General features: G+C 36.8%; 1 protein-coding gene across 3 annotated transcripts; it reads right to left on the bottom strand.

Annotated features, from left to right (window-relative positions):
- Positions 1-10,417: 10,417 nt before the first annotated feature.
- LOC126626826 (homeobox protein BEL1 homolog) lies at positions 10,418-14,696 on the bottom strand. Of its 3 annotated transcripts, XM_050296231.1 has the most exons (6): positions 14,542-14,696; positions 14,340-14,472; positions 13,060-14,131; positions 12,431-12,813; positions 11,683-11,743; positions 10,418-11,437 (listed from the first exon to the last, which is right to left on the bottom strand). In XM_050296231.1, the coding sequence occupies exons 3-6, from the start codon at positions 14,011-14,013 to the stop codon at positions 10,787-10,789; spliced, it is 2,049 nt and encodes a 682-aa protein (XP_050152188.1). In that variant the 5' UTR covers positions 14,014-14,131; positions 14,340-14,472; positions 14,542-14,696; the 3' UTR covers positions 10,418-10,786. The 3 variants fall into 3 exon arrangements, with proteins under 3 accessions (XP_050152188.1, XP_050152189.1, XP_050152187.1); XM_050296232.1 differs by lacking the exon at positions 14,340-14,472; XM_050296230.1 differs by lacking the exon at positions 14,542-14,696 and having other exon boundaries at positions 14,340-14,535.
- Positions 14,697-15,624: the final 928 nt, after the last annotated feature.

Below are 15,624 nucleotides of genomic sequence, written 5' to 3'. Positions count from 1 at the left end.
TATAAAGTTGCAAGCCAAGCTTTTGCTTTGTCTTTGCTTGAAGGGGGGTGTTGAGGATCCTCCTTGTAAGAGGGCCAGGCCTAGGTTGGTTCCAGTCAGGTATTTCAGCCTGACGTTCAGCCTTCAACTTGTTTACTTCCTCAAAAAGTTGTAGGACAAGGGTGTCCTGAGCGGAGTTATGTGTCACTGGAGCTTTCTTTCGTAAATCTCCATCTCCTATTGGAATTAGGAAGGTTTGATCAAGGGCATGTGATTTTTCCCTGGACTCGCTGTACTGGCTTCCAGGGTATGTCTGTCGGAACACCTCTGAGTCCCCTGTACCCTCATGTCTCTCTAGGACTTGTTGCCCCTTCCCCAAATTGGTGGCCGGCTTGGGCCGTGGCAGGGGACCGAGTCTCTCAGAAATCCTTGGGTCATTAATCTTTGAGCTTATATGGATGGAATTCTCTCGACGTTGCTTCAGGAAATCCCGACAATCGCGAAAAACGGCTTTCAATCCTTCTGCCCCTTCAGCAAAGAGGTGTCTCCCTCCACTTCTCATGGTTCGGGTCGAAGCAACTGGGTTAAGAGAAGCCTCATGTTGATTATCAAGTCGAGGGGTAATCTGTTCCCTATCAGGGATATCTATGTCGAATGCATGTGACCCTCCATGTTGGAGGGCACCCAGTTGATGGTTGACTTCCACGGGGGCAACAAGCTCGCGTGTCTGAGCTTGCCTAGCTTCGTGGAGTGTCTCGAAGAGCTTCTCATATTGCTCCTGGAGGACCTCATTCCTCATTGCTATCTTGTTGTTCTGAGCTTCCAACTCATCGACTTTAGCTTGAAGAAGAACTCGTTTTCCTTCCTTCTTTCGTTGTTTCGCACTATGTGCAAGGGGGTGTCATTCTGTGTGCTGTGGCTTCCTTCGCTTCCCATGTTGGAGAGGGATGCCTGATCAAAAGAAAGTGTACGAATGATAGAAACCAGCTTGACACAGCTGAAGAGAGTAGGAATAAGTGTCGTTTCCCACAGACGGCGCCAAATGTTGATGCACAAAATCAGCGAAGACTTTGGTACAACAGAAAGTGTCAGGTTTTGTGACCTTCGCTTGGTTGCTTCGGTCACTAGTGAGGATAAGTACGTAAATGAATAGAGACAGAGAAGCAAACACAGGATGTGCGTGGTTCACCCAGATTGGCTACGTCCACGGAGTAGAGGAGTTCTTATTAGTAGTGAAGGGCTTACACAAGTACAAAGGATCAAGCTCTCAATTTAGTGAGTTCTTGTGAATGATTTAACACAAATGGCATTAGGCCATATTGTGGGGGAATGACCCCTATTTATAGAAAAACTTGTAACTTTGTCACATTGACATGTGTCATGTTATGATTGGTTCTTGATGTTGACATGTGCTGTGCTCTGATTGGCTTCTAATCTTGACACGTGTCGAGTAGTGATTGGCCTCCTGGTCGGAGGGGAACTCTTCTGGGTCCTTGACAGTATAGCGTTGGCCGGTGCTCGGTAGTTTCGGGATTGGTCAAGTATGGTACAAACACATTGTATTCATATAGGGTCAAGGAGTGTAGCTGTAAAAAATCATCAAAATCGGAGTTAAAATAACTGTTAAATCGTGATTTTTCGTTTTATAACCATCGAAAAGTTTTGTCCCGTTACTTGATCTCTTAATGTTTGTTTTTTGCAATTTTTGGCGTATGTGATCTCGAAGTATATACAAACATGTTTGACAGTTGGATCGTTGAAACTAGTTTCGTAGAATGCGTATCCCATAAAAACAATAGATTCACTAATATTTAAGAGTTTATTCATACTTTCATTAAGTATGACATAAGATTTTGTAGTATCCACTATTGTAAATATTTAAATTGAAGATCGAGTTCATTCATTGTATTCATATAGGGTCAATGAGTGTAGCTGTAAAAAATCATCAAAATCGGAGTTAAAATAACCGTTAAATCGTGATTTTTCGTTTTATAACCGTCGAAAAGTTTTGTCCCGTTACTTGATGTCCTAATGTTTGTTTTTTGCAATTTTGGCGTATGTGATCTCGAAGTATATACAAACATGTTTGACGGTTGGATCGTTGAAACTAGTTTCGTAGAATGCGTATCCCATAAAAACAATAGATTCACTAATATTTAAGAGTTTATTCATACTTTCATTAAGTATGACATAAGATTTTGTAGTATCTACTATTGTAAATATTTAAATTGAAGATTGAGTTCATTCATTGTATTCATATAGAGTCAAGGAGTGTAGCTGTAAAAAATCATCAAAATTGAAGTTAAAATAACCGTTAAATCGTGATTTTTCGTTTTATAACCGTCGAAAATTTGTCCCGTTATTTGATCTCTTTATGTTTGTTTTTTTCAATTTTTGGCGTATGTGATCTCGAAGTATATACAAACATGTTTGACGGTTGGATCGTTGAAACTAGTTTCGTAGAATGCATATCCCATAAAAACAATAGATTCACTAATACTTTAGAGTTTATTCATACTTTCATTAAGTATAACATAAGATTTTATGGTATCCACTATTGTAAATATTTTAAATTGAAGATCAAGTTCATTCATTATATTCATATAGGGTCAAGGAGTGTAGCTGTAAAAAATCATCAAAATCGGAGTTAAAATAACCGTTAAATTGTGGTTTTTCGTTTATAACCATCGAAAAGTTTTATCCCGTTAATTGATCTCTTAATGTTTGTTTTTTGCAATTTTTAGCGTATGTGATCTCGAAGTATATACAAACATGTTTGACGGTTTGATCGTTGAAACTAGTTTCGTAGGATGCGTATCCCATAAAAACAATAGATTCACTAATACTTAAGAGTTTATTCATACTTTCATTAAGTATAACATAAGATTTTGTGGTATCCACTATTGTAAATATTTTAAATTGAAGATCGAGTTCATTCATTGTATTCATATAGGGTCAAGGAGTGTAGCTGTAAAAAATCATTAAAATCGGAGTTAAAATAACCGTTAAATCGTGATTTTTTGTTTTATAACCGTCGAAATGTTTTGTCCCGTTACTTGATCTCTTAATGTTTGTTTTTTCAAATTTTGGCGTATGTGATCTTGAAGTATATACAAACATGTTTGACGGTTGGATCGTTGAAACTAGTTTCATAGAATGCGTATCCCATAAAAACAATAGATTCACTAATACTTAAGAGTTTATTCATACTTTCATTAAGTATAACATAAGATTTTGTAGTATCCACTATTGTAAATATTTTAAATTGAAGATCGAGTTCATTCATTGTATTCATATAGGGTTAAGGAGTGTAGCTGTAAAAAATCATCAAAATCGGAGTTAAAATAACCGTTAAATCGTGATTTTTGGTTTATAACCGTCGAAAAGTTTTGTTCCGTTACTTGATCTCTTAATGTTTGTTTTTTGCAATTTTTGGCGTATACGATCTCAAAACATATACAAACATGTTTGACGGTTGGATCGTTGAAATTAGTTTCGTAGGATGCGTATCTCATCTTTCCCTCTCTTTTTTTATTCCTTTTCTTATCATTTTCTTTTTTCCCTCCTTTTCTTTTTTGAAATCTTTTTTCCTCCCATTTTCTTCAAAGGGCGGACACCTCACCTCACCTACACTACACGGTACAGTGGTACTGGTACACCCATCTTTCCCTCTATTTTTTGTTTTGTTTTCTTATCATTTTATTTTTTTCCCTCCCTTTTTCTTTCAAAGGGTGGATGGCAGATGCATATTAATTGTTATTGTTTTTAGGGGTATAAAATTTAATTTAAAATTTAATATATATATATATATATATATAATTATAGTTAATATTTTGGGGGTATAATTATTATAGTTTTTAGGGGTATAAAATTGTTAAATTAATATATATATATATATATATAATAATTATAATATTTGTTTAGGGTTATAAAATTATTAAATTAATATTCTGCTTATCGTGTATCGTGTTACCCACGTGTATACCCGAACCAACCCGTTATTTTAACAGATGCTTATCGGGTTAGCCAATAACGACCTGATTCGTTATCGTGTCGACCCGAACACCTGTTAATTTCGTGTCGTGTCGTGTCGGGTTATCAGGTCGTGTCAGGAATTGCCAGGCCTACTATGGACCCTTCGGTTGGAGATGGCCTAAAAGAAATTGAGCTAAAAAGAATCAGGTAAATTTAGCTCCAGTGCAAGCAACATACAATCCCATGACAGGCTAAGTTTGGGCATACAAAATTAATAGAATATGAAGAGGAATAAAATACTCAACCCTAAAAATATCTTTAAAATATTAATTTTTAGAGACAAAAACATAGTTAAAGGCTATATTTAACGAGTGAGGATCCTCGTTGGATCCTCTTTGTGAGTATTCCCAGGATCCTCAAATCACATATGTTCATCGTATATCATACGGTCAGAAATTATTATAATTTTTTTTATTTAAAATTGAATATAAACAGTACATGACAAAAACTGACTGCACAATGTAAAATGAACAGATATGATTGGAAAAACATGTCTCATATTCAACCACGAATAGAAACCGCCTTGGAAGAATCATTGGAGGATATCACATCAACTCTCTCTGTCTTATTTTTTGTTTGCCTAATTAGAAGTATCCATCGTGGAAACTGATAGTTGTAGAGTTTGATCTGTCGGCAGAAGGACACCGCATGCGGTGCATGATTCAATGATTGAAGAGGCAACCAAACCTTAACAATTCACTCTACATCCTCTTTAAGGGGATTAGGATCCTCCCTGGATCCTTTCTCTTGGGATCCTAGAGATGGACTAAGCCTCAGTGTTCAACACAAAATAAACGGTCAAGATTCAAGATCTGTATCTGTCAACCAAGGCGCGTGCAGCCCGTCCAATCCCACGATCGCATTACGCTTGAACCTCGACTTCGCGGTCCGTCTCAATCCTAACTTGCTGCAATCCACGCGACCTACTCCCCTTTCTTCCACGTCCATCTGAACCACGCCGCGCGCAGTCCGTCAAATCCCTGGACCGCCATCATGGAACATCGACTTCGCCATCATAACTTGCTGATCTGACCCGCTGTATCCACCGGCTGCAATCCAGCCCGACCAGGCTTGTTGCCCCAGCCGCAACACCAAATCCTCTCCGATCGGCAATCCGGTGCAGCTTCTCGAACCCTCGCCCATTTTCTGAAACTTGATTCTTGGCCGTTCATTTTGTGTTGAATGTTCAGGATTGGTTGATCCCGAGGATCCCCAGAAAAGGGATCCCAAGAGGATCCTAATCCACTTTAAGGAAGGCCAAAAGATGACATTGCCTAATTAAATGATCTAACATTGAATATTACTATTTAAAATTTAGAAAAATAACCTTTCTTTGTGTAGAAGTCCATCATACCCTTTTATAATGAGTTTTTATTTAGGCTTATTTTTAGTTACTTTATTTAGAACTTAATTTTAATTTCATTTTGCTCATTCTAACTTAAAAGTCGCTACTTTACTTTCTGAAACTTAAAATTCTCTTCACTTTGCCATGTGGAACTTGATTTTGATCCTATTTTCCCCCCGAAACTTGATAGTTGTCTATATAAAACTCAAAATTCACTGCACATTACCTTAAATTTGTTAATTTCTTATGTTGGTTTGATTTGGGTGCGACATGCTAATCAATTTCTTATTTTTTTTTTCATCTCTTCGATTTCTTTTAAACTTCATACTATATGTTTATTGAATGTTAACGCATAATGAAGATTTATAATCAAATTTATTACACATGTGGCATAATCTTATTGGGTATTGAGTCCCACATATGTTTTAGGAGGCGACTTATAAGTTTAAGAGAAAAGAGAGTCTACAAGTTAAAGTTGAACTTATTTTGAGTTTTAGAGAATAAAATGGTAACTTTTAAATTATAGGAAATAAAGTAAAATCAAAATAGAATTTTAGGTGGCGTAATTAAAAATAAGCATTTTTATTACCAAAAACATTTGGAGAAAGGTAAATTGATTGTAGGACATAAGGAAAATTGATTGTAGGACATAAAATACAATAGACAAAGGCTTTTAACTATTTAGATGTCAAATTTCTTTGTTCCTCTTCACTTGAAGATGAGAGGTCTTAAATTTGATTCTCATTAAAAATGAATTTGAACTACATTATGGATAGCTCATTGTGAGGCTAAACCTCATCCTCTTTCTTGTAATACAAATAATATCGTCTGTTAAAAAAACAAAATATATATATATACACACACACACACATATACATACATAAAGTTTTTTTCCCAGGAAATTAGGTGTGCTCAGAGATATCATAACTCATAAGAGTATGAATTTCCTCATGCAATTTCATTTTTCTTTACTTTTGTATCGTGATTTTCATTAATGTCATTTGGCAATAAAACCTATACATAAATGTTTGTTCGCAATAATCATAGAAATTTTATTTATTTATTATTACTAAGCTATAGGTTAAATGATTCGAAATTATTACAATAATTTTAATTATGAGAGAATTTCAAAATTCAAACGTATGATGTATGACGCAACAATCATAAAAGTAAGAGAGTGTAGTAATGTTCAAAAGAAAAAAAAATGAGCGTACAAAAATGTATTGTCAAGATATTGGTGTACCAAAGGTACCGTTTGGTACGTGGGACGGGACGGGACGGAACGGGACGAGCAGTTCCATCCCACGTTTGGTGCGCCTAAAAACTGTGGAACGGGTTGTCCCATGGGACGAAATTTGGCTGATTTTTTATTCCACCTCTTCCCCCTGAAACAACCCGTTCCATATCCGTGGAACACAAATTTATAACATTTTATGACAAAATTTCTCTTTATCTTTTTCAATATTTACATCATCCATTCCGTCCTGTTCCATCCCGTCCCGTCCCATTCCGTCCCATCTGCGTACCAAATGGTACCAAAGTGTCGGTTCTTGGAAAGCCTGAAAGTTAATTATTGTTTTACTGCATGAATGTAGTGGGTATATAAAATTCAATGCAGTAACGCCAGTAAAATAATACTATGAGTTTTTGTATAAAGCTTTAAAAAATCGCAGAAATTTTCATTTGGTTTTGTAGCTTATTGAATGCGTATATTCTTATCATGGCGTCTAACATCACTAAACCCTAATTATACAGAAAGTATTAATATTATTATTATTATTATTATATATGCATATATTTAAGTAAAAAATGATCAATTGATGACTTTGTCACGACAGCCTCTTTCTGATCATTATTATGTGATTTACCAACGTGAAATTGGTTATTTTGTAAGACAAAATGTGTTTTTGAGTCACACCAGTGTGAGAGTGGTTGAACGGGAGAAAAATTTTCAAACTGTTGGTGATTCAAACGGATAGTTCACGCTTCCTATAATCAGTGAAGGAACACAAAAAATATATCACTTCATTTAATTATATTATGACGTATAAGTACTTGCTTGAATATTGGAGACTTAAAAAAAAAAACCTTATGGGTGTGAGAGCTAGACTTAACACTTAAAGTGGCCCCACCCGTTCATGGGGCAAATCCACCGCCTAATTGTCTCAGCGCTCAGCAGCTGGTGTCGGAGAAGGTTTTTAGGGTTTCACGAGGTGCAATGAGGTGGGGTCCCCGGTTGGTGGCCAGATCCGTGGCCCATATGGCTCCACAGTCCACACGCATCAATTATCACTACTTTTGTTATGTTTTTACTTTTTGGTTCAAAGCTCTGGACAATTCTTTGCAGCTGAGTTTTACTTTTACTCGGTAAAAATTACCAGACTTTGCGTGAAATCATTCTTGACCTATCAATTTCGAATGCTTGCTAGCTTTTTAGGCCCTATGGCCCTTTTTGTACTAACTGATTCCGACTCCACAACTAACCCATCAATAATTTAAAAAGAAATATTAAGTAGGTTACTTCTTTTCTGCTCAAAGCAAATAAAAAGAACTAATCCAAATACGAGTCGTTAAATAGTGGGTCTTAACTAAAGTGAGGAGGTTGTTCAAGTCAGACACAGTCATCTGTCATAAACAAAACAAAACAAAGTAAATCTATCATAAACAGAACAAAAACCATGTTAATTTATGTACCAAGTTGCAAAGGAATTGATGTAATTTGTTCTATTTCGAGCAGATGAGATTTGAATTTGTGTGAATCCTAACCTATATCATGTCCTTTCATATATCAGATGATTGGGCTGTCTTGAATTCAAAGTTCGGCATGAAATTGTATGGGCTTGTACATGACTGGCCCTAAGCTTTCTGGGACTCTAAAATGGCTTTGCATTTTTGGATAAAGAGTTTCTTTTCACTCCAAATTAAAGAGCTCCGATTTGGTCTGAAATTACTAAACTCAAGCCCTATCAAGCAAGGGATTCTTCGTCGGATACGCTCAAGCCGTTGCGAATAAACAATTGGCAGAATTCCGCAACTTGTTATAGGAGAAGGGGCTTTCTAGTGTGCTTATCTCCCCCCTATCCTTCAAAGCGAAGTGGAACCTTTGGAACAAGCTATGCATGGCCTAACTTTGTTTTCAGCCGGCCACGTCTAATGGAGACAGGCATGCACTGATATTGTTCTCAAGTTAACAACTGTTAGTTCAGCACGTGTACGGTTTTATTACAAAATAACCCAACGTATTTGATCATGAAATCATTCAATATAAGCAATATGTTAATCCGTCAAATTTCGTACATGAGACTTTGAACATAAATGTCATTCTACTTTCTCTTAATTATAATTGATATCTATGTCCTTGAGGAGATATGTTCTCCCAGGTCATAACCAATTTGAATCACATGTTACAATTAAATATACAGGTGTTTGGAAAACCAAAAGATATACAAACAAGCCCTCGTGAACAATTTAGTTGCCAATCAATCGACATATTTTGAAAGAAAAACAAAAATATATATACTGTCTTCAATGTTTATCAATTTACAGCCATATCTTGCAATTAGAACAGAGAAAACCAATATTTTATCAACCTTGCAGCCGTCGGAGGAAAAAGGCATCTAACAGCTCAAGGTGCAAGCTCATATGTGACCTAGTTTTGTAGCATGTTAAGTTCTCAAAACGAAAACTACTTAATTCATAATTATTTGGTATCCAGTCTCTACTTTGTTGACGTAAATCTTGAGTTCAAAGTAATTTTATATATTTTCTGGGTCGAGTAATCTTCGTAAACCCCATGAACGTACGTATCATGCATGCATTTATATGCATCCTTTGACAGCACTACATATAAAATACCATGATCTTTCTGCTAATAGCCAGGGAACTTCACAAGCTTTGTTTTGTACGATTAACCTTTTTCCTCCAAATGTTTTGTTTTGTATGATTTAATTGTTGAAGAATATAAGAGTTTTACATCGAAAAATTGTCAAATGTGTATAATATAAATTGTGTGGTTTCATTTTTAATTACACTGATGTTTTTTTTTAATCAAAACCCTCACACTTATCGTACGTGCTCTGCATGTGATAAGATGCAAGTTGAACAACAATATCAGTGTATAGTTAGTTGACGCATTGATCACCTGTCTCTCCAAAATCTCAACATTAATTGATGCATATGATCTTATTGGTTACATCTTTTTGAAATATCTTATTTGTTACAGCTTAATAACCGGGTGAGAAAATCTTTAATATGTTATGCATGGAATTCATCAGCATCTATTTTTACATAAACTGAATCATCCATTGGGTGTGCATGCAATAGAGAGAAGAGTGGTTTAATTCAGAACTAATGAATTTCGTTGTTGTGTACGTAGGTCCTCAACCAATGACAATGGGTAGGTGCATCCCAAAACCCTAATGCCCTTCACACTATCTAAAAAGGCAGCTAATAAAAGCACCTTTTTCATTTACAAAAGCAGAAGCATATATATAAACCAGTCCCCAATTCAAGTTGGCAAATAAAAAAAAGGTGACCAATTCTTATTGGCATGAAATAAAATCATCTTTTCACGAGCCTCATGGATTAGGGACCACAACTTCACACACAAAAAAACGATCACGATATTCTTTGTAATTTCCTTGGGGAATTGCCTTAATCTCCCGCAGAAAAGCTATGCAACGATCCAACACCAAATTGTGCTGCGCATGCGAAACTTAATTGCCTCCATAGAGAACCACATAAACTGATAAAAGCAAAAATATTCACTTAAACAAGAGCCACAGATGGTTCAATCATCACCTAGCTTAATTAGCCCAACCACAAATGGAAATACGCAATTAAAGAGAGATTTCTATCCACTTGGGGTAAAATCTTTCGAAAAGCATGTTCTACCTATAAGATGAAACAAATATTGTATAATCTTGCAGGTGATGAATTGTCCAAATGAATATAGTCTTTCTCTTTGTCCTATTGTATTTCGAATCTAAACCTTTCTTTTTTTCTTAACTTAAAATTGTACGTAGTATCACTTGTAATAAAAACAAAACAAAAAGAACAAGAACAAGAAGAAAATATCGTATAACCTTTGGGCCAAATCAGTAGCGATTCCAAATTTGCCTACCGATAATAAACATGTCCTTACAATTTTTCTTGAAAAAAAAAGGACCTAGTAAAACTATACCAGCCATGAAAACGATGATCAACATATAATTGTTGTCTAACGCAGTATAGCCTTTTATGTATGTATGAAGTATTTAGCTATATATATATATATATATTCATCTATTATCACCTAATTAAACTACTTGATCATCTATTACCAATAATCACCAAGTCATCACCATCTTGTTGCACAAAATCAAATTAAAACCCCACTAGGTAACCTCACTTCGGCATTGCCTGATTGGTAAATGTTGTTGTTGCCTTCTACCCTGCCAAGTCATGTAGCAACTGTGCCCCCATCAAATTTCTGTAAGGCAAATTATTCTGACCTTCCCCATCTAATAGCGAGTACTGAACCGGTTGACATTCTTCAGCATGATCTCTAGGGTAAAATAGAGAGCTCTGTGAAGCAGGAGAGAATGCTAAGCTCACCCCATTTCCATCGTGCTGCTGCAACCCTAATGTCAACGACACACCGCCACCACCATTGAAACCCTGATTTGGGTTGTGATGCTGATCATTAGCATAAGAAACCGTCCCTCCAGAGTGTTGCTGGTGATGATTATAAGACGAAAAGTCCAACTCCATGGTCCCGAATGACTCATTTACCCTCCCAAAACTTTGTTGCGGGTGCATGCGGTGACTTAAGATGGTACTTTTGCTGCTTCTAGAGTATTGATTCTTCTCCGGGTTGGTGATGATGGAGGAGAGGCACTCGGAGTCTATTCGAACAAGTTGATCATGTGTCGGTTTTTCATCTTCGGGCCGGGACTGATGCGGGCTGGGGTCCGTCGCGATACCATCTGAGGAGGTAATGCTGTTGTTGTTTTCACGCTCCTTTGTTTCTTCCATGTACATTTCTTCAACCATTGGCTTCCAAAGCCTAACTCTAGCGTTAATGAACCAATTGGAGACCTGTTGAAACATCCATGTAGCAACAAAAGGCGTCACATATATAATATGATTAATGGTGACACATATTTTGGATTACAATCTACATTATTACATTAGAATATGTGATATATTATTATGTACAAATATATTATCCAACTAAACTACGAATCCAAAGAAGATATGACCAATAATAATATTAATTAATCGGTGGGGAAATTTGATTTATATTATGGAAGGGATAGAGAAAGAGAAGGATGTGGACGTGCCTGGCTTCTTGAGAGACCCGTTTGGCGGGCTAAGATATGCTTATCGACATCGCTCGGGTACCTGCAAACAAGTTTCACGCAAACATTCTGTTACTTTCTTTATTTCCAGTATTTCCTAATTAAATAAACAAATAAATAGGTTACTGTTATTTCTTCAGAGAGAGATGGTTTTTTTTTCCTACGAAGTAGGAGTGAAAATTCTATTGTGGATGCTCCGAGTTATTGGCCGTTAAATTTTTGTCGGTGTTTCTTTGACTAAAGATCGAATGGTAAAAAATCTTGAAGTATAAGATACTTTGGAGCATATTAGAAAATTCCGAGAGAGACCAAGTGACCCACAGAGAAATATACAACATACAGAGCTTGGGGCCGGGGGAAAAGTAAAAATATCAAGCTAGCAAAAGAAAACTGATTAAATGACTGAAAAAAAAACATTCTTTTCTTTTTTTTTTTTGGAATCTGAATGCAGGTGGATAGAAACAACCAAGGAGTTTGTATTGTATTTGCAATGTCTAGCAAAAATGATTGAGGCCACACAGGATATCTTTCGATGATCATAAAACTCTTGCCTTTTTTATGATTAGTTAGCTACTAGAAAATCATCACTAACAACATCAGCAAACTGTTTGTTTTTTTCCTCTTTTCCTTTCTTCTGTTATTACATTGATTCTCCCCAAAAATCTAATTTGTTGTTTACTTCTAAGAGAGAGAGAGAGAGAGAGAGAGAGAGAGAGAGAGAGAGACGTACGGATGAAGAAAGTGTTCAAAGAGCCAAGCTCGGAGAACGGATACTGATCTCTCAGGGAGGCCACGTTGGGGTCTCCAGGGATGGCTTTCCATCATGTTCATCTGCTGAAACGCTCTCTGCTGTCGAAGTGTTTGATCGAGAATCCGAAGCCTCGGAGTCTCCCCTCTCGTTGCTCCGGGAGACACCGGGTCCTTCTCTCCCATGGCCTTTCTTGTGACCTGAATCTGACTCACAATCCCATCTTTCAAGCTCCTGAAATGTCTTGACATGGCCTTTGCCGCCAAGGCGGAGTACACAGTGGCAGCCCCGGCTCCTGCCACTGCTTCGAACGATGACACCACCGCCTTCATTTGATCGCAGTAGTTCTTATACCTCCTCTCCACCTAAACAAACACACATATGATCACGACAACAAAACATCAGAGAGGGGTTTGATAGAGAATTTTCAAACCTCAAAGTTTTAATCGTGACAAACAATAAAAAGGTAAAATTTTGAATTGTGGGTATTAATTGAAGGATTAATCAAGCATCACCCAAGTAAAAAGTTTTAACTTTGCATTCTAATACTATCAAGGAATTATAAAAGAAAAAAAGAAAAAGGAAAAAGAAAAGATGGGTTTTTTATTTACTTCTTCAAGCATTGATAGCAGTCTGTTTTTTCGCTTCTGCAACTCCACAAATTCAAGGGAGTAGATGTTGGATTGTTGTTTGTTTCTTGAAGAGCTAGTACTGCCATTGTCCTCTTGTTCTCCCCACTGTTTGTTTTTGTGGGGCTTTTGCTTTTGTGTATCAGCAGTTGTTAGCTTTGTTCCAAGGCTGCAGAACTCATTGAGAAGCTGCTGGGCAGGGCCCAGGTACTTCGAGTTCCTCAACTGGAAAAGCCCTTCATGATGAAGACTGCTTGCCCCAGAAGCAGAAGCATGAGAAGCAGCTTTTCCCAAGAACCCATCTTGCATAAACCTCATGTGATCATCCTCACCATCATCCTGATGGTTTTGTTGATGTGGCTGATGATGGTTGGTCTGTCTGAGCTCAAAGGACTGCAACCCAATAGAGGAAGGATTATTTGAGCTGAGAGAGAGTGAAAGGCCTTGACTTGGCCTCTCATTTCCTTCGCATGGAAACACACACCTCAGAGAAGAATCATCCACCATAAACCTGTTATTATTATTATTCTCTGGCCAACCATTGGATTGTTGATGGTGGTGATGATGATGTGCAGATCCTCCAACCATTAGATTGTTCTGATGATGATGATCAGTGCTGGTTTCTGAAATCCCAGTTGTGAAATCAGGTTGCTGTTGTTGTTTGCCAAAGAAGCCAGCTTTATTCCAGATGGATGAAGCTGCAGGGCTAGAAGTGTCACTTTGCTGCTTGGGAAAACCTATCATCTCCATGCCAGTGGTGAGGTTGAAGATCTCAGCAGGGTTTGACCCGAAGTCTTGGATCTGATTGGTGGTGAAGTGGGTGGTTGTAGGATTGCTGGATGAGACATCATCAGAGTAGCAGAACCCACCAACTGAGGAAGAAGCCATGTTGTTCCTTGACTTGTTAGCTTTACTACTCAGCAGTTCTCCTGCCATGAAAACAAAAGCTTCAAACTTTTCTTCTTCTTTCTTGCTCTTTCTCTCCTTATACTCTTTTTTTTGTTTGTTGAAAGATACTCTCTTTTTTCTGCAATTACTATTCCATCAAGATACACTGCCACAAAAAGAAAAGAAAAAAATTAATATTAGATTCCCATTAGAACAGAAGCTGATGAAGAATATTAGTCTCCTTTCAAGATCAATCATCCAAATTTATGGAAGAAAAAACACAACCCAAAATATTTTTGATCAGATGAAAAAAAGAAATATTATGGAAGCTATAGCATTGGAGAGAATAGTGAGAGAGAGAGAGAGGGGCTTACAGGTGAAGTGGTTGAAGAAAAGCAGTGGACGTTTTTGGTGGTTGGTGGAGGAGGTGGGAGGAGGAGGGAGGAGGGAGGAGGAGGGGGAGGGAGAAGTGTGGAGGTCCTTTTGCTGTTTATGAGAAGACTTCTCCTAATAAGCCAACAAAGTAAGCCATGAAAGAACAACCTAAGAAGAAAGAAAGAGAGATCAAATATATACCTCCTCGATTGATCAGAAATAGAAGAAGAAGATGATATGATCACATAGGCTTGATGATGACCTCCTAACCATGTTCAGCATTTCATTTCATCTCCATCATCATTTATCTCTCTCTCTCTCTCTCTCTCTCTCTCTCATAAAGTGGGGTCAATTCAGCATGATATAAATGGATTATGATTTTCTCCTTTCCTCTTTTCATTTTCTTTCATCTTCTCCTCTCACATTCTTTATTTTGTCTTTCTTTTTTTATAAAAAAAATTAATATAAACCGTTCAAACACGAGAAAAGGATAGGAAAGAAAAAAAAAAGAAAAAAGAGAATCCTTCTATGGTATAAATACCTCCAAAATAGACTTCCTAGAATGAGAATTATCTAATAACCCTACCGGTATAAATACCTCCAAAATAGACTTCCTAGAATGAGAATTATCATCTAATAACCCTACCCCCCCCCCCCCTCCCCCACCCCCACCCTCTCTCTCTCTCTCTCTCAATTATTTCATACCCAACAAATATTAAATTATTGTTAAGCCAACTAAAGTAATCAAAACATTAATTAAAATTAAACCAACCTGCCTTGCAAAGTACCAGTTCTTCTGTTTCTATGGATTTACTCAACTCCTACCGAGAACAACAGGGTAATGATCGTCCTTAATTTGCCTATGATTACACAAACTAGAAGCCGCACATGATCTGTTATTTTTCTTCTTTAAGTATATTTCTTTTCCAAAACCAAACTTTCTTTCCTTCCGCATAATCATAATATGAAAATTTCACACCGTTCATTGTTTAATATAAAACAATACGACTGACTTGTTACATATACGGTAAAAAATCAAGAAATCAATGACAAAAAAAATTTAACATATACTATACACCGATGCATAATATAATCATCTTTTACATCAAAACTCACAAGACCAAAAACCCAATGAAGAAAAATCTCTGTTGGTTTTAGGGATCGAATCCGAAGAAATGATTCCTAGAAGGAGTTGTGTTCCAGGTTTTTTCAGATGGATTTCAGTGAGCTAAAAAAAAGCTATTGTGTTTGCAAAAAAAAAAAAAAAAAAAAAAAGCTATTGTA

The sequence above is a fragment of the Malus sylvestris genome, chromosome 6 (assembly GCF_916048215.2).
Source record: "Malus sylvestris chromosome 6, drMalSylv7.2, whole genome shotgun sequence".
NCBI lineage: Eukaryota > Viridiplantae > Streptophyta > Magnoliopsida > Rosales > Rosaceae > Malus > Malus sylvestris.
Note: the sequence above shows the minus strand (reverse complement) of the source record. Positions and strands in the feature narration are given on the sequence as shown.

What these genes read in the sequence shown, in the direction of transcription:
- LOC126626826 (XM_050296231.1), bottom strand. Translation starts at nt 14,013, where the DNA reads ATGGCAGGAGAACTGCTGAGTAGTAAAGCTAACAAGTCAAGGAACAAC. An exon ending in TGCTATCAATGCTTGAAGAA is followed by an intron (nt 12,814 to 13,059) that starts GTAAATAAAAAA and finishes GTGTTTGTTTAG; the next exon opens with GTGGAGAGGAGGTATAAGAA. An exon ending in CGGGTCTCTCAAGAAGCCAG is followed by an intron (nt 11,438 to 11,682) that starts GCACGTCCACAT and finishes ATGTTTCAACAG; the next exon opens with GTCTCCAATTGGTTCATTAA.